At 37.5% G+C, this 18,811-nt stretch overlaps 1 protein-coding gene across 1 annotated transcript in view; it reads left to right on the top strand.

Annotated features, from left to right (window-relative positions):
• The window catches only part of ADGRV1 (adhesion G protein-coupled receptor V1), a gene marked incomplete at both ends in the record, with an annotated part of 526,225 nt that overhangs the window by 151,445 nt on the left and 355,969 nt on the right, over positions 1 to 18,811 (top strand). Inside the window, 9 exons of the mRNA XM_079702360.1 lie at positions 851 to 974; positions 8,645 to 8,783; positions 8,956 to 9,141; positions 9,414 to 9,646; positions 11,809 to 11,957; positions 13,556 to 13,757; positions 14,279 to 14,498; positions 16,544 to 16,783; positions 18,208 to 18,357. Of these exons, the coding sequence (XP_079558486.1) occupies positions 851 to 974; positions 8,645 to 8,783; positions 8,956 to 9,141; positions 9,414 to 9,646; positions 11,809 to 11,957; positions 13,556 to 13,757; positions 14,279 to 14,498; positions 16,544 to 16,783; positions 18,208 to 18,357 (1,643 nt within the window). The remainder of the gene's footprint in view (positions 1 to 850; positions 975 to 8,644; positions 8,784 to 8,955; positions 9,142 to 9,413; positions 9,647 to 11,808; positions 11,958 to 13,555; positions 13,758 to 14,278; positions 14,499 to 16,543; positions 16,784 to 18,207; positions 18,358 to 18,811) is intronic.

Raw genomic sequence — 18,811 nt, 5'->3', positions numbered from 1 at the left:
TTATATCTAGAGTACTTCCAGCAAGCATTTGAGGGAATCATATCTTTGCATTATATTCTTCCATAAGTCTTAAGTCAGCTCAGTTGTCTACATCGTGTTAAATGTCAGTGTTGATATTATATAGACTAATTAGACGCAAGAACAAGAATATACCAGTGGATCAAGGTAAATCATTTGTTAATATAAAAAATTCATAATATATTTCTAACTGTCACATACTTGCACTTGACAAACCACTCTTGATCCCATTAATCCATTGCCAAAGAAAGTGATAGTATAGTAATCCAATCCTTTGTTTCATTAAACTCTAATGTGTGCTTCTGGAAACAATTTTATTTAAGTTACTGCTAAATTATGATATGAATACTCAAATTACTTGATATGGTTTTTATTTCTATTTTAGTAGGAACACTTAGAAGCAAATGGTAGAGTCAGAAAATTAAAAATAAAAACGGGCCCCCAAGAATTCTAGCTTTTGCTACATAGCTAATACATACAGCTACATAGCCAATTTCAGTGAGCTACAAAATGGTTACTGTAGAAGTGGATTAATGCACATGGTAGAAGAGTACTTACTTATCATGGGAGTGATAGTGGAAGTACTGCCCACTTTATCCCTTTCATTAAAGCGTGATCTTGGGCAAGTCATTTGCCTTAGTGTCTTCAATGCCTCTATGTGCTTAAATGTCTGTGCTGGTAAAATGAGGATAATATTAGTACCTAACTTATATGATTGTTATGAGGACCAACTCACAAGATTAGTATATGTAAAGCCCTTAGAACATTGCCAGGCATGTACTAAGTGAATCCATGTGTTTTCTACATAAGTGGTGTATCATCTTCAACTCAGGTAGCGCATCAATAATCATTCGTGGAGATAAGGGAGTGTCAGGAGAAGTTGGGATAGCTCCATCATCTAGGCACGTCCTCATTGGGGAACCCTCAGCAAAATATAATGGTACTGCTATCATCAGGTAAGGGTTTTCTAATTTTTGTTTGCCTAGGTGAGGGTTTTGAAGTTTTATTTAAATAATTAACATTATTAATTAAATACATTGTTCTGAATACGGACATATTCTTAAGGCATTGTCTTTTTATATATTTGTAAAATGCTGTGGAGAGTAGAACATATTTTTGATAAAAACTGAAGGTATGTTTTGAGTTATCTTGACATTAGATCATGAGAAGTTTTTTTTTTTAACACTTTTATTGGAGTATAATTGCTTTACAATGGTATGTTAGTTTCTGCTGTATAACAAAGTGAATCAGCTATACATATGCATATATCCCCATATCTCCTCCCTCCTGTATCTCCCTCCCACCCTCCCTATCCCACCCCTCTAGGTGGACACAAAGCACCGAGCTGATCTCCTTGTGCTATGTGGCTGCTTCCTACTAGCTATCTATTTTACATCTGATAGTGTATATATGTCCATGCCACTCTCACACGTCGTCCTCGCTTACCCTTCCTAATCCCCGTGTCCTCAAGTCCATTCTCTATGTCTACATCTTTATTCCTGTCCTACCCCTAGGTTCTTCAGAACCATTTTTTTTTGATTCCATATATTTATGTGTTAGCATATGGTATTTGTTTTTCTCTTTCTGACTTACTTCACTCTGTATGACAGTCTCTAGGTCCATCCACCTCACTACAAATAACTCAATTTCGTTTCTTTTTATGGCTGAGTAATATTCCATTGTATATATATTCCATTGTATATATATGTATGTGCCACATCTTCTTTATCCATACATCTGTTGATGGACACTTAGGTTGCTTTCATGTCCTGGCTATAGTAAATAGAGCTGCAATAAACATTATGGTGCATGACTTTTTTTGAAGTATGGTTTTCTCAGGGTATATGCTCAGTAGTGGGATTGCTGGGTTGTATGGTAGTTCTATTTTTAGTTTTTCGAGGAACCTCCATACTGTTCTCCATAGTGGCTGTATCAATTTACATTCCCACCAACAGTGCAAGAGGGTTCCCTTTTCTCCACACCCTCTCCAGCATTTATTGTTTGTAGATTTTTTGATGTTGGCCATTCTGACTGGTGTGAGTTGATACCTTGTCGTAGTTTTGATTTGCATTTCTCTAATGATTAGTGATGTTGAGCATCCTTTCATGTGTTTGTTGGCAATCTGTATATCTTCTTGGGAGAAATGTCTATTTAGGTCTTCTGCCCATTTTTGGACTTGGTTGTTTGTTTTTTTGATATAGAGCTGCATGAGCTACTTGTGTATTTTAGAGGTTAATCCTTTGTCTGTTGCTTCATTTGCAAATACTTTCTCCCATTCTGAGGGTTATCTTTTTGTCTTGTTTATGGTTTCCTTTGCTGTGCAAAAGCTTTTAAGTTTCATTAGGTCCCATTTGTTTATTTTGTTTTTATTTCCATTTCTCTAGAGGTGCATCAGAAAGGATCTTGCTGTGATTTATGTCATGCAGTGTTCTGCCTATGTTTTCCTCTAAGAGTTTTATAGTATCTGGCCTTACATTTAACTCTTTAACCCATTTTGAGTTTATTTTTGTGTATGGTGTTAGAGAGTGTTCTTATTTCATTCTTTACATGTAGCTGTGCAGTTTTCCCAGCACCACTTATTGAAGAGGCTATCTTTTTTCCATTGTATATTGTTGCCTCCTTTATCAAAAATAAGGTGACCATATGTGCATGGGTTTATCTCTGGGCTTTCTATCCTGTTCCATTGATCTATATTTCTGTTTTTGTGGCACTACCATACTGTCTTGATTACTGTAGCTTTGTAGTATAGTGTGAAGTCCAGAGCCTGTTTCCTCCAGCTCCTTTTTCTTTCACAAGAGTGCTTTGGCCATTCGGGGTCTGTTGTGTCTCCATACAAATTCTAAGATTTTCTGTTCTACTTCTGTAAAAAATGCCATTGGTAATTTGATAGGGATTGCATTGAATCTGTAGATTGCTTTGGGTAGTATAGTCATTTTTGCAGTTGTTGCTTCTTCCAATCCAAGAACATGGTATATCTCTCCATCTGTTTATATCATCTTTAATTTCTTTCATCAGTGTTTTATAGTTTTATGCATACATGTCTTTTGTCTCCCTTGGTAGGTTTATTCCTAAGTATTTTATTCTTTTTGATGCAGTGGTAAATGGGAGTGTTTCCTTAATTTCTCTTTCAGATTTTTCATCATTAGTGTATAGGAATGCAAGAGATTTCTGTGCATTAATTTTGTATCCTGCAACTTTACCAAATTCATTGATTAGCTCCAGTAGTTTTCTGGCGGCATCTTTAGGATTCTCTATATATACTATCATGTTGTCTGTAAACAGTGACAGTTGTACTTCTTTTCCAATTTGTATTCCTTTTATTTCTTTTTCTTCTCTGATTGCCATGGCTAGGACTTCCAAAACTATGTTCAATAATAGTGGTGAGAGTGGACATCCTTGTCTTGTTCCTGATCTTAGAGGAAATGCTTTCAGTTTTTCACCATTGAGAATGTGATGCTTGCTGTGGGTTTGTCATATATGGCCTTTTTTATGTTGTGGTAAGTTCCCTCTATGCCCACTTTCTGGAGACTTTTTATCGTAAGTGGGTGTTGAATTTTGTCAAAAGCTTTTTCTGCATCTATTGTGATGGTCACATGGTTTTTATTCTTCAGTTTGTTAATATGGTTTTTCACATTGATTGATTTGCATGTATTGAAGAATCCTTGCATCCCTGGGATAAATCCCACTTGATCATTGTGTATGATCCTTTTAATGTGTTGTTGGATTCTGTTTGATAATATTTCGTTGAGGATTTTTGCATCTATATTCATCAGTGATATTGGTCTGTAATTTTCTTTTTTTGTAGTATGTTTGTCTGGTTTTGGTATCAGAGTGATGGTGGCCTCATAGAATGAGTTTGGGAGTGTTCCTTCCTCCGCAATTTTTTGGAAGAGTTTGAGAAGGATGGGTGTTAGCTCTTCTCTAAATGTTTGATAGAATTCACCTGTGAAGCTATCTGGTCCTGGACTTTTGTTTGTTGGAAGCTTTTTAATCACAGTTTCAATTTCATTACTTGTGATTGGTCTGTTCATATTTTCTATTTCTTCCTGGTTCAGTCTTGGAAGGTTATACCTTTCTAAGAATTTGTCCATTTCTTCCCGGTTGTCCATTTTATTGGCATAGAGTTGCTTGTAGTAGTCTCTTAGGATGCTTTGTATTTCTGCAGTGTCTGTTGTAACTTCTCCTTTTTCATTTCTAATTTTATTGATTTGATTCCTCTCCCTCGTTTTCTTGATGAATCTGGCTAATGGTTTATCAATTTTGCTTATCTTCTCAAAGAACCAGGTTTTAGTTTTATTGATCTTTGCTATTGTTTTCTTTGTTTCTATTTCATTTATTTCTGCTCTGATCTGTATGATTTCTTTCCTTCTACTAACTTTGGGCTTCGTTTGTTCTTCTTTCTCTAATTCCGTTAGGTGTATAGATTGTTTATTTGAAATTTTTTTGTTTCTTGTTGTAGGCTTGTAATGCTATAAACTTCCCTCTGAGAACTGCTTTTGCTGCATCCCACAGGTTTTGGATTGTCATGTTTTCATTGTCATTTCTTTGTAGGTATTTTTTGATTTCCTCTTTGATTTCTTCAGTATATCTTGGCTATTTAGTAACATATTGTTTAGCCTCCATGTTTTTGTGTTTCTCATGTTTTTTTCCCTGTAATTGATTTCTAATCTCATAGCATTGTGGTCAGAAAAGATGCTTGATATGATTTCAATTTTCTTAAATTTACTGTGGCTTGATTTGTGACCCAAGATGTGATCTCTCCTGGAGAATGTTCCATGTGCACTTGAGAAGAAAGTGTAATCTGCTGTTTTTGGATGGAATGCCCTATAAATATCAATTAAGTCCATCTTGTTTAATGTATCATTAAAAGCTTGTGTTTCCTTATTTACTTTCATTTTGGATGATCTGTCCATTGGTGAGAGTGGAGTGTTAAAGTCCCCTACTATGATTGTGTTACTGTCGATTCCCCCTTTTATTGCTGTTAGTATTTGCCTTATGTATTGAGGTGCTCCTATGTTGGGTGCGTGAATATTTACAATTGTTATATCTTCTTCTTGGTTTGATCCCTTGATCATTATGTAGTGTCCTTCTTCATGTCTTGTAATAGTCTTTGTTTTAAAGTCTGTTTTGTCTGATATGAGAATTGGCTACTCCAGCTTTCTTTTGATTTCCATTTGCATGGAATATCTTTTTCCATCCCCTCACTTTCAGTCTGTATGTTTTCCTAGGTCTGAAGTGGGTGTCTTTTAGACAGCATATGTATGGGTCTTGTTTTTGTATCCATTCATCCAGTCTATGTCTTTTGGTTGGAGCATTTAATCCTTTGACCTTTAAGGTAGTTATCAATATGTATGTTCCAATTACCATTTTCTTAATTGTTTTGGGTTTGTTATTGTAAGTCGTTTCCTTCTCTTGTGTTTCCTGCCTAGAGAAGTTCCTTTGCATTTTTTTTTTATATGAATTTATTTTATTTATTTATTTTTGGCTGTGTTGGGTCTTCGTTGCTGCGCGCGGGCTTTCTCTAGTTGTAGTGAGCAAGGGCTACTCTTTGTTGCGGTGTGCGGGCTTCTCATTGCGGTGGCTTCTCTTGTTGCGGAGCACGGGCTCTAGGCACACGGGCTTCAGTAGTTGTGGCACGTGGGCTCAGTAGTTGTGGCTCGCGGGCTCTAGAGCTCAGGCTCAGCAGTTGTGGTGCACGGGCTTAGTTGCTCCACGGCATGTGGGATCTTCCCGGGCCAGGGCTCGAACCCGTGTCCCCTGCATTGGCAGGCGGATTCTTAACCACTGCGCCACCAGGGAAGCCCTGCATTTTTTATAGAACTGGTTTGGTGGTGCTGAATTGTCTTAGCTTTTGCTTATCTGTAAAGATTTTAATTTCTCCGTCGAATCTGAATGAGATTCTTGCTGGGTAGAGTAATGTTGGTTGTAGGTTTTTCCCTTTCATCACTTTAAATATGTCCTGCCACTCCGTTCTGGCTTGCAGAGTTTCTGCTGAAAGATCTGCTGTTAACCTTTTGGGGACTCCCTTGTGTATGAATTGTTGCTTTTCCCTTGCTGCTTTTAATATTTTCTCTTTGTATTTAATTTTTTTTGTTTGTTTTTTTTGTTTTTGTTTTTTGTTTTTTGCGGTATGCGGGCCTCTCACTGTTGTGGCCTCTCCCTCTGCGGAGCACAGGCTCCGGACGCACAGGCCCAGCGGCCATGGCTCACGGGCCCAGCTGCTCCGAGGCACGTGGGATCCTCCCGGACCGGGGCACGAACCCATGTCCCCTGCATCGGCAGGCGGACTCGCAACCACTGCGCCACCAGGGAAGCCCTGTATTTAATTTTTGATAGTTTGATTAATATGTGTCTTGGCATGTTTCTCCTTGGATTTATCCTGTATGGGAGTCTCTGCGCCTACTGGACTTGATTCACTATTTCCTTCCCCATATTAGGGAAGTTTTCAACTATAATCTCTTCAAATATTTCTCAGTCCCTTATTTTTTCTCTTCTTCTTCTGGTACCCCTATAATTAGGATGTTGGTGTATTTTAATGTTCTCCCAGAGGTCTCTGAGACTGTTCTCAATTCTTTTCAATCTTTTTCTTTATTCTGCTCTGCGGTAGTTATTTCCACTATGTAGAATGTTCCTCTGCCTCAGTTATTCTGCTATTGATTCCTTCTAGTGTATTTTTTGATTAACTATTTCCTTTTCCATATTAGGGAAATTTTCAACTATTATCTCTTCAAATATTTTCTCAGTCCCTTTCTTTTTCTCTTCTTCTTCTGGGACCCCTATAATTCGAATGTCGGTGTGTTTAAAGTTGTCCCAGAGGTCTCTGAGACTGTCTTCAATTCTTTTCATTCTTTTTTACTTATTCTGCCCTGCAGTAGTTATTTCCACTATTTTATCTTCCAGGTCACTTATCCGTTCTTCTGCCTCAGTTATTCTGCTATTGATTCCTTCTAGAGAATTTTTGATTTCATTTGTTGTGTTGTTCATCATTGTTTGTTTGCTCTTTAGTTCTTCTAGGTCCTTGTTAAACGTTTCTTGTATTTTGTCTATTCTCTTTCCAAGATTTTGGATCATCTTTACTATCATTATTCTGAATTCTTTTTCAGGCAGACTGCCTATTTCCTCTTCACTTATTAGGTCTGGTGGGTTTTTATCTTGCTCCTTCACCTGCTGTGTGTTTCTCTCTCTTCTTATTTTGCTTAACTTACTGTGTTTGGGTTCTCCTTTTCGCAGGCTGCAGGTTCGTAGTTACCATTGTTTTTGGTGTCTGCCCCCAGTGGCTAAGGTTGGTTCAGTGGGTTGTGTAGGCTTCCTGGTGGAGGGGACTAGTGCCTGTGTTCTGGTGGATGAGGCTGGATCTTGTCTTTCTGGTGGGCAGGACCGCATCTGATGGTTTGTTTTGGGGTGTCTGTGACCTTATGAGTTTAGGCAGCCTTTCTGCTAATGGGTGGGGTTGTGTTCCTGTCTTGCTACTTGTATGGCATAGGGTGTCCAGCACTGTAGCTTGCTGGTCGATAAGTGGAGCTGGGTTTTAGCATTGAGATGGATGGAGATCTCTGGGAGAGCTTTCACCATTTGATATTACGTGAGGTCAGGAGGTCTCTGGTGGACCAGTGTCCTGAACTTGGCTCTCCCACCTCAGAGACTCAGGCCTGACACCCGGCCAGAGCACCAAGACCCTGTCAGCCACACAGCTTTTTAAAAATTGCTACTTTAGGGTCCCTGCACCTCTTTCTTTGCGGAATGGGAGTGTGTACCTTCTGCCTTCTGCTTTGGACCTGCTAGTGTTGGAGGGTCTCCTGCAGAGGCGGAGGGGTGGCTGTGGCTCCCCGTGGGGACAAGGACAGTTGCAGCCATAGTTCTGGGTAGTACTCCTTGGTGTGAGCCCTCCCAGAGTCCACCATTATCCCCACCAAAGAGCTGGGTAGGCCATGAGAGGGTTTCTGACTGTTTTTTAGATTATTTGCACAGCCCCATGCCAAGGAGAGCACACTGAGTAACATCAAGAATTCTGTGCTTTCAGCTCTGTTCTGTCACTAACCATGTAAAATAGGAGTTACTTCATCTCTGTAAGCTTGTGTGCCTTAGCTACAGAATCTTCCCTTAAAAAATCATCTGGATCAAAGATTTTATTATTCTGATTGTTCTAAAATTAGGACCTATTATTTAACTAGGGTAGTATGATCATAGGCAATTTTGTTTATCATAAATTTTCTCATGAGGAGTGAGATAGCAGTTATCAATAAAGTAGTTGAATTTGTGTCAAAACTTTATCTTTTTGGTAGTTTTTTCATTAACATTGCATGTGTGAAGTGTTTACTGTTCTTTATTTGTACTTTGTATCTTGTGTAGTAAGTGAAAAGTCCATACGTACTTTTTTTTTTATTCCTTTAAGCCTTCTACTTTTAGTGTTCAGCTTTTCCTAGTATTCTTGTCAAGCAGATTTACACAAGCTCAGTATTGTCTTGGAGTTAAAAGACTTTTTTTGCTTTATAGTTGATAGATAGGGTTATTGAAATTCATAATATTCTTGAAATAATTGAAAATTGTTTATTGTTGAAGGATAGAGCAAATATTTAGGAAAAGCTCTTTCAATAAAAATGAAATATACATTTGTGTGTTGTTGTAGCCTCGTTCGTGGCCCAGCGATTTCTGGGGAGGTCACAGTGTACTGGAGGATATTCCCTCCTTCCATGGGGGAATTTGCTGAAACTTCAGGAAAACTAACAATGCGAGATGGACAGTCTGCAGCAATTGTAGTGTTACAGGTATCAGTATTACTGATTGCTGTTATGCCCTTTGCTGTGTGTGTGTGTGGTTGGGGGATGGGGTGGTGGGAGGTGGTCAGTATCACAGAGTTCGTTGTTTTGCTTATATGATAGATATATTTTTTTAAATGTTCAGCTTCTGCTGCTCATGGCTCTTTCTGTCCTTCTCTAGGCTTTGAATGATGACATTCCTGAGGAAAAGTGTTTCTATGAGTTTCAGCTCACTGGAGTCAGCGACGGGGGAGTATGGCGTGAATCCAGCAGCACTGCCAACATCACAGTGGTGGCTAGTGACTTTCCCTATGGACGATTCGCCTTTTCACAAGAACAACTTCGGGTGTCAGAGGAAGTGCAAAAGGTGGAGCGTGAAATGCTTAAAATCTTAAATATCATTTTTATTTTTTATATTGTGAGTGATCTTTAAAATGTGTTTCTTTGTTCATATTCCAAAGTAAAGTGTTCACAAACTCATTAACGTGTTCCTGATATCATTTTAACGTAGAATTTATATACTTTGATAAATTTACATGTAACTTCGACATAATCCTGGTAAATAGAATTAGAGACACTCAAAATTAAGTCTTGTCTGGTAGAGTACTCATCCAAAATAAAAAACTGCTTCTTGCATAGGTTAACCTCACAGTCATCCGTTCGGGTGGCTCTTTTGGCCCCGTGAGGCTCTGGTTTGAGGCTGTGAGTGGGACAGCCGAGGCCGGCGTGGATTTCATCCCTCCACCAGGGCAGCTCCTCTTTGAAGCGAGGGAGACGGTGAAAAGTGTGCACATTGAAATCCTTGATGACAGCCTTCCTGAAGGCCCTGAGGAATTTTCCCTAGTGATTACAAAGGTGGAACTCCTGGGAAGGTAAAGTAAAAGAGAAAAATAGGGAAAAGGAAACAAAACAGAGAGAAAGGATGAGTGAAAGCTAGGTTGTGCAGGGATTAATACTGAACTGACTGTAAAACAGTCTTTCCCTGCTTTGTCTCACATTTATGTGACACTAGACCAGGACAGTGGTGGCAAAGACTGTTAATTATACAATGTTCTAAAATAAAATTTTTCCCTGAAAGTTGAAAGTATGTGTTTCTGTTGTGTGAGGTCACTCTGGGCAGCAGGGGAATCGAACATGGTGTAGGCTTGTAGTAATTTGGTGAGGAAAGAGAGGAGCTGTTCTCTAGGTCAAAGGTCAGCTGGTGGGGCAGATTTTGGTTCCTTCATCTCTGTCTCTACACCAGGGAACAGGCTGGACTGAGAGATTTTTTTCCTTGATGTCTCTGAAGACTGTACAATATTGTCTTCTTTGTGATGAATGAGGTAGATGTTTGCCCAATGGCATTTTTGAAGCAGGGGAGAAAATTTGAGTAAAAGATGGTTGGTAGTTAATGCACCGTGTTTTCACTGAAAATCAAGAGTTAACCATATTGAGGCCCTCTCATTCTCTGATTTAGTGCAGTGACTTGATTAACAAGGGTGGGAAACACGTGTTGCATGATGAAATAGATGGAATACCTACAGGTTAAGTGGCTCAAGAAGCACCTCTGCACCTATGGCTTACATAACAACCTTCAACTGGAATAATGTTTGCACTTAGATAGGTCCTAAAGGAAGTTTACTTGTGCATGCAATGAAAATGCTTTTGCATTTGTGATATGAATGCAATGCTTTAAAGCTTTTTTTAACTAAAATATTATACTGAATGACTTAGGCAGAGTGTATATCATTCCCCCGGGAAAAATTATTGTGGACTCACTAACACTTCAACTCTTAAATTTCCCAGTTATGATTCTGTGTCTGACGATGGGAATGAATTTGTACTTCTATTAAGTGTATTAAAACTTGAGATGGTCACTGACTGTTTTAATTAAGTGAGTGAAGTTTGGTAAATGTAGCTCATTATGTGTGAGATTATATCTGTGTTTTTGACTAAGTGGGGATTGAGGCATTTGTCTTCGCTGCTGCTCTTTAAAAAAGGCAATTCCTACTTAAGCTTAATTCTGAGGAAACAACTTTTTCTTCCAGATAAATTTCTAGGCTTCCTTTGATCTGAAAAGGAGAGTAGTATAAACCCAATTTGCCTAGTTACTAGAAAGTTTACTGCCTTGATATTCAGTTACGGTAAGCAGCTAAACTATGATCCATCTCAGACTACTAATAACGGTTTCTCTTATCATTTAATATTTTAACCCCCAGTTTTCTAATTTTGTCTTGTATATAATCTAATTAATGAGCGTTCAACCTTTCCAAACTAGGTAGGTTAAAAATACTGGGTAAATAGAATTTGGGAATTGAAGGAAGGACTAAAATGGTTTAGTGCCATCTTTTTTGGTGGCTTCAGGAATTAAAGCGATGTAAAACCCAGGAAGTCAAAACTTTTCTTTGATGGGAGTAATAGCAATCTTTAAAAGAGACTTTCTCAGCAGAAATATATTGCTAGACAAGTAAACTACCATCTATATGACAGAATAGAGGCATTGATTTAATTGATATTCACAGAAACTGGAATATTTTCTTGAATCTTGATGGTTTAGCTTAAAATTTCTTTAGTGGCATGACACTCATTATATCCTTAAAGTAACTCTCTCTTCCATAAAAAATAAAGTAATCCTCTCAACCTAACACTGTAGATCTCTAGCCCAGCTGGTTTCCATCTTTGAGTGTACTACAATTTAATGTACATTCCCTTCCGTGACCCATTACTGTAGTATGTGTTCAGCAGTACATTCCTAGCCCCAGAGGTTCATTTTCCAACTTCTTCCCAATTTCCTAATAGTTTTATTATCTTCCTATTGCCTAAGTTTAATAACTTTATATTAGTTTTGGTTTTATGCAGGCAGTGATAATTGGGAACAGCACAGAAATATATTTCAAACATCATTTCAGAAAAGAAAAGTATTTTCGTGTTGGGATCTTTAAAAGGATGAAAAAGCTTAATAGGACTAAATTATAGGAGCTAATAGGACCCTTCTTCAATTCATGCTAAACAATTATACTCAGTTTATTTTATTTATTTTTTATGACTCTGAAAGAGGGTATGATTTTACCATCCAAGAAAATGGACTTCAGCTGGATCAACCTCCTGAAATAGGAGACATCTCCATTGTCCGAATCATCATAATGAAAAATGATAACGCAGAGGGAATCATTGAATTTGACCCAAGGTATACTGCCTTTGAAGGTAGGTTCAGTAACGTTACTTATAAATTTACCACCAATTTCTGAATTAGAGTACCTCAGCACGACATTGTCAGTTTGAATTGCCGTATGCAAATTTTCCTGGTTTGGGGTGTGTGCATGTGTGTGTGCGTGCGTGTGTGTGTACACATATATACACCTTTGTATGTATTTATATATACCTTTATATATATTTACATATTTATTTTTAAAATATATTTTGAGTTACCTTTGGGCAGTCTTGAATCTCACTTTTGTATGGCAAAGTGGAATGGTTGGGAATAAGGCATTTAGAGAAATTATGTTTAACTTTAAGATTGTTGAAATGTTTATATTTCGAACACTTATGAATATATTTCTAATTTATGTAATGCTTAATTTCCTTTGTGATTAGAAATCAGTGAATATTCACTTCCTGATGAATAATCACCTTTGAAATATTTTACTGGACCGCAGGTGCAGGTAGTATCTGGACTCCTAGTCATGCTTTCTTGAAACAGTTTCTAATAGCAGCTTGCCTTATCTTGCCAATTCTCCCCTCTTGTAGGAGCAGAATGCAGAATATATGGTTATATTTCTTCCTGATAGAAGGAGGTGGCTGCTTTTTCTGATTTTATTCAAAAGCAGAATATGAATATACCTTTCAAAATAAACATGGTGTCTTCTTGTTGCAATTAATTTCTTGGCTTCATTGCCTCCGTCAAATTCTTTCGTTATCTAGCCATTTTTAAAGTTCATCAGAAATCACTTTAGGAGTTGATTTGTATTGACTTCATGGGTAAAGTCATGGAAAACATCACCATTTTGTGAACTTCAGTCTACAGCGAGTAAAAAAAGGCTGCATTTTTACACCAACAGAAAAATGGGACTTGGATCTTTTTTTCACTGATTTCTGTTTGATTCACTATCTTTGGGGATATTTGGGACAATGCATTTATAATTACAATGTAAGTTCAGTACTATTTAGCCCTGGCTAGTGTGAACGCTATTAAATGATATTTTAATATACATGTGTTAGCATAGCTGAAGAAGAAATAAAATATGAATAGAATTTTTAAGTTGAAATCAAGCACTGAGGAAACATTTTCAGATTTACAAGTAGATTTCATAGGAACTGAAAATGTAACAGAATCGTCTTTATATATGGATTTTTCAAACACTCATGATATAAATAACATACACCTTATTTTTTTATATTACTGATGTTTCAGTTAAATATGCAGAAACAATCCAGAATGGTTTCCTTTGAGTACACATGTTTTAAGTGTTTTTTGTGCTCATCTAGCATTGTCAAAAAAGCAAGGGTTATTTATTTATATGTGGCACACAGAGAAAGAATGGCTATGCTAATGATTAAATCAATTATTTAAATTCTAACTTACACTGCTCACTATAATTTTCAACTTGTGACATACTGTAGTTCTCCTAAAAAAAATGTCATGACATTTTCACTAATTGTTTTTAAAGCGATAAATGAACTGCGGAAAAATTGAGTGCTTGTGTTGTACTGTTATATTTAATTGTCATGTTTGATTTGACTGAATCTTATAAAAGTCACTTGCTTTGTCTGGCATACCAATTAACTTCAAATTCCTGTTACAGTGGAGGAGGACGTAGGGATGATCATGATTCCAGTGATGAGGCTTCATGGCACTTACGGCCATGTGACAGCTGATGTCATCTCTCAGAGCTCTTCTGCAGTTCCTGGTGGTGTTGATTATGTACTGCATGGTAGTTCAGTCACCTTTCAGCATGGGCAGAGCTTAAGTTTTATAAATGTTTCCATCATTGATGACAATGAAAGGTAAAACTATTTAGTGATATTGGAAATAACATGGGCATGTGTAAAGCATGAGTATTGTGCTCCAGTCCTTACCTATGTTTTGCACTGATAATAGAATTTTAGATTATACTTGTACCCATTGAAAAATGAGTGAGACACTTTAGGAGGTGCTGAGATAGGGAAAAAGGGATTGGGAGTCCATTGTGATTGTGCATCACTTTTTCTCAAACAGAAGAAGAAATAATAATTTTTATTCTTCTAGATTTGAAAAGTCTAATCAGAATGTGGAAACATCCTGCAGATCACTTCCTTAATGCATTAAGCAATTAAAAAGAGGGGAAGGAAGTCTAATAACTATCCCAGTTTATGTAATATTGAAGTGATCATTTGTGCTTTTAGCTAAGCACCCTCTTCTTACCACTTGGTGTGTGACTACTGTGCCTTGAATATGTATGACCAATTTGGAAAATGACTAGTTATTTGGATTTTAGAAGCATTTTAATATGTTTAGACTCACAGAATTGCTCCTCCTTGCTATGCAGTGAATTTGAGGAGCCCATTGAAATCCTGCTCGTTGGAGCTACTGGTGGAGCGGTCCTTGGGCGCCACCTAGTGTGCAGAATCACGATTGCCAAGAGTGACTCTCCCTTTGGTGTAGTAAGATTTCTCAATCAAAGCAAAATTTCTGTTCCTAATCCCAATTCTACAATGATTTTACCCTTGATGCTGGAGCGGACTGGAGGACTCTTGGGAGAGATTCAGGTAGAGTTATTCTCCCCATGATTTAAAAAATAATTTGGATTGATAGATATGGTGTTGGATTTTCTTATTCCTTAAATATAGTCATTTATTTATTCACAGTCAGTAATACTTATTAATTACCTAGTAGGTATAAAGCAGCTTCTGAAATCCTTTGAAGTACATAAAAATGCATAATGCATATAACTGTCTTCAGGACACTCTTGAGAGAAAGTTAAAAATTAAATGAAGGATTCTGGTAAAACTCAACAAGTATTTGTAGAGGGCTTTCCATGTACCAGACCCTGTTATAGGCCCTGAGAACGCACTGGTGAACAAGACAGACTTCATCTCTGTTCTCATAAAGTTTTCAAACAATAAACAAAAAAATGAAAAGAAAATGATCTGATAACACTAAGTTTTTGGCAGGAATGTAAAATCAGGAGACACAATCATAAGTGACCTGCTGGCCACTATTGATTGGATGGTAAGGGTGTGATATTAAAGCTGAAAGATGATAAGAAAGAGGTGCTCAAGTAATTGTTAGAGGGATGAGCATTTGGGCAGAGGGATTAGCTAGTGCAGATCTACAAAGTTGGCATGTTTGCGGTATGCAGAGGTCCATGTGGTGGCTGGGCTTGGAAATGAAGGGATAACAGCACAAGATAGATCAGAGGGGCCAGTAGGTGTTTGGTCACAGAGAACTTTCTAAGCCAGGTTAAAGATGAGTCTAAGTGCAAATAGGATGCCATTAGAGAGTTTTAAGCAGGGGAATGATGTCAGTGTCACTGGGTTGTCAGCTTACTTATAACTGCTGTGAGGAAAATGGGTTGTCAAGAAGCTGGAGTAGAAGCAGGGAGAGCAGTTAGAAGGCTCTTGCCCTCTATAGCCCAGGGCAGAGCTGACGATGGCTCAGACGGGTGGAGATGCAGCTGGCCAGATGGGAATGGACATCGAGTATGTTCTGAAGGAAAAATTCACTGGGCTTGTGGAGGGGAAGAGAGTAATCAAGGATAACTGCTAGAATTTTAGTTGAGCAACTGGTTAAATTGTAGTGCTGTTTACTGAGATGCCGAAGCTTGGGGGAAAAGCAGGAGTTCTGTTTTGGCCTTGTTGATTTGAGATAGCTACTAGACACCCCAGTGGAGGGGCAGGTAGACGGGGAAGTTCGAGTGTGGGTTGTGGGGAGGTCAGGACTGCAGACAGATTCAAAAGATGTTGACACACCTGGAGGCATTTGAAACTGTGGCCTAAGGAGTGTAGACAGGGATGTAAGGGGTATAGACCCAAGCACAGGCTCCCAACATTTAGGGATCTGAGGAGGGAGAGCCAGCCAAAAAGATTGAGAAGTAAAGAAGGAAAACTAGGAAGGTATGTGTTATGTGAGTAACATGTAAGCCAAGGAAGACAGGACACAGTGTTTCAAGAGAAAGAAGCGGTCAGCTGTGTCCAATGCTGATGAAAGATGAAACAAGCAAAGAGAAGTACCCAGTTTTCTTTCTTTATGCATATGAAAAGTATACAATTTTAAATTATAGAAACTTTAAAAAATGCATTTGTTGCAATATAAAATTTTTGTTTCTTGTAACAATTTATGAAAATTTCTGTTCCTCTTACACTAGGAATTTAAGTATATTTATTGCTGCACGCCCAGCAGACCTTTCACATGATTTTATAGTCTGATTCAAATAGGTTTTGATGGACAGAAGCTGTGCACTAGCAAGACAGTTTGTACTCATATTTTTAAAGTTCATATTACTCTAATATGTATATTTAGAATATGTACCTTTATGTTTTTGTTATCCTGTGGTGATAACAAATGACTGGGTATTCAGATCTTTCTTTACTTGTTAGACATTGCTATTCATGAAGACAGATATTCTATAGATACATAGCTTATATTTGCAAATATTGTTTTAAGCAACATGAGTTGATAGCATAGGAATTTGCTGGAGATATTCTAGAATAATTTTCACATGTATTATATATATTTTTAATACTACATATCCTGCTAAGTAATTCTTTGTTTAAAGCTGATCGTTTCTATTAAAAAAACAAACACCCTGCAGGTAAACTGGGAGATAGTCGGACCCAATTCTCAGGAAGCCTTACCATCACAGAACAGAGATATCGCAGACCCGGTGAGCGGGTCCTTCTCCTTTGGAGATGGGGAAGGTGGAGTGAGAAGCATCATTCTGGTAGTCTATCCTCATGATGACGTTGAACTTGAAAAGACTTTCATTATTAAACTTAAACTTGTGAAAGGAGAAGCTAAATTAGACTCCAGAGCTAAAGATGTTACATTAACAGTAAGTCCGACTTTGTTTTGCCCACAAAATTTTGGATTTAACGATTTATTGGAAAATGCATTTACATTTGTTGAAACTCTGTGGGCTTATGATGAATTGAAAGTTATAAGACCAAATGAAGTCATAGTAATTCCTGTGGGTCAGATGTTCTGGTTGTTATATTAGTTTATTCCATAGCCTCATTATTGATAATTTTTAAAGGCTTTAAGATAATGAGAGATACTTATTTTATACTTTCTGAGAAAATCTGACATTTTGGGGATACTTGGCACTTTTAGAGAGGAGACATTTGTCATATCATACGCATTGGATATCTTTGCCATTAAAGTACACAAAAGTTCACAGATAGTCACAAGTCAGATTGTTGGAAGGAAGAATGGTATTTGTTCAATTAGGGCAATGATGGTGTGGATCAGATCCGAGTTCAGCATATTTTGCATGAATCACCCAGTCCATTTGGGCAGAAAGTACTGGGGACCAAGGTTACTGAAAAAAAGGCTGAAAGATGCACCTTTTTTTTAAGTTTGGAAAACACTCTTGTCTGGGGTCTGTATCAGTCAGATGTCTCCAGAGAACCAGAACTATTAGGAAATATATATGGAGAAGGAGAGAGGTTTTTTTTTTTTAAGGAATTGGCTCATGGGATTGTAGGGTCTGACAAGTCCAAAATCCATAAAGCAGGCTGGCAGGCAGGAAAGAACCGAAGTTGCAGTCTTGAGTTTGAATTTTGTGGAGCAGACCAGCAGGCTGGAAACTCAAAACAGGATTCCTAAATTGCAGTCCTGAGGCACAATTCCTTCTTCTCCGGGAAGCCTCAGTGTTTGCTCTTTAAGGCTTTCAACTGATTGGATGAGGTCCATTCACATTATTGAAAATAATTTTCTTGACCTCAAGTCAGCTGGTTGTAGATATTAATCATATCTGCAAAATACCTTTACAGCAACATCTAGACTAGTGTTTGACCAAACAATTGGACACTGTAGCCTAGCCAGGATGACACATTAAATTAACCATCACAGGGCCTTTGCTTCTCTCCATATTGTATTATATCATAACGAGTAGAAAGAGGTTAGCTAAACTTAACTGGTTAAATGAAGCAAATGAGAGGCGAATAAAGCTAAATTCAGTCATTGAAGTATTATCCTTTGGTGATTCTACAAATTGTAGTTTTCTGAACACTTATTCCCATTATCCTTGGGGGATAAGAACCTACCTGTTTTGGGTAACAATCAGTGTAATAAAGAAGGGTTTTAAAAATCAGGTAGCTAGGTGGATTATATCCAAGTATCATGATTGTGTTTCTTTCATTTCCTCAGCTTATCTTGTACATACACAATACATCAGTGTATTGATATATTGGATACCGTAATTTCATCCATAGCTGTTATATACATTTTCACTCTGCTCTCTGTTTCTCTTTCTAGATACAAAAGTTTGGTGATCCAAATGGAGTGGTTCAATTTGCTTCCGAGTCTTTATCTGAGGAGACCTATTTGGAGCCATTAGCTCTGGAAGGGCCCCTGATCATTACTTTCTTTGTCAAAAGAGTCAAGGGCACTTTGGGAGAGATTATGGTATCATTTTTCCTTTGATTTTTAAGTAGAGTAGTAATTTGCCTAACAACTGCAGTTGAGAGGAACAGAGAAACTGTGTGTTCTGGAGAATTAAAGTTTTAGATATACTGAAGTGACATAAGTTTTCACACACGCTGAGAAGGCTCATTGGAGTACCTTTGGACTCTCTAGCCAGCACCAACCTCTGGCTATCTTTCTAAATTCAGTTACAATTAAGTTAAAAAGATCTTTCTCACATTTAATGATGAAGAAAATGACTGAACTATTTTGTAATTTTTTGTTTGCTATAATGTGAAGCTTTTCCTACTGAACAGGCCTATCCATGATTTTTATAAATTGCTTAATATAGTCTTAATTTATTCTTTTTTTGGATATACCTCTTTAAATGTGTTTATTATTTTAAGAACTTTAGAACATTGTTTGAACTGAGTTAAATGTTTGTGGAATCCTTGAA

The sequence above is a fragment of the Hyperoodon ampullatus genome (genome assembly GCF_949752795.1).
Source record: "Hyperoodon ampullatus genome assembly, chromosome: 4".
NCBI lineage: Eukaryota > Metazoa > Chordata > Mammalia > Artiodactyla > Ziphiidae > Hyperoodon > Hyperoodon ampullatus.
The sequence above is the reverse complement of the archived record's forward strand: the minus strand, read 5'-3'. Positions and strand labels throughout refer to the sequence as shown.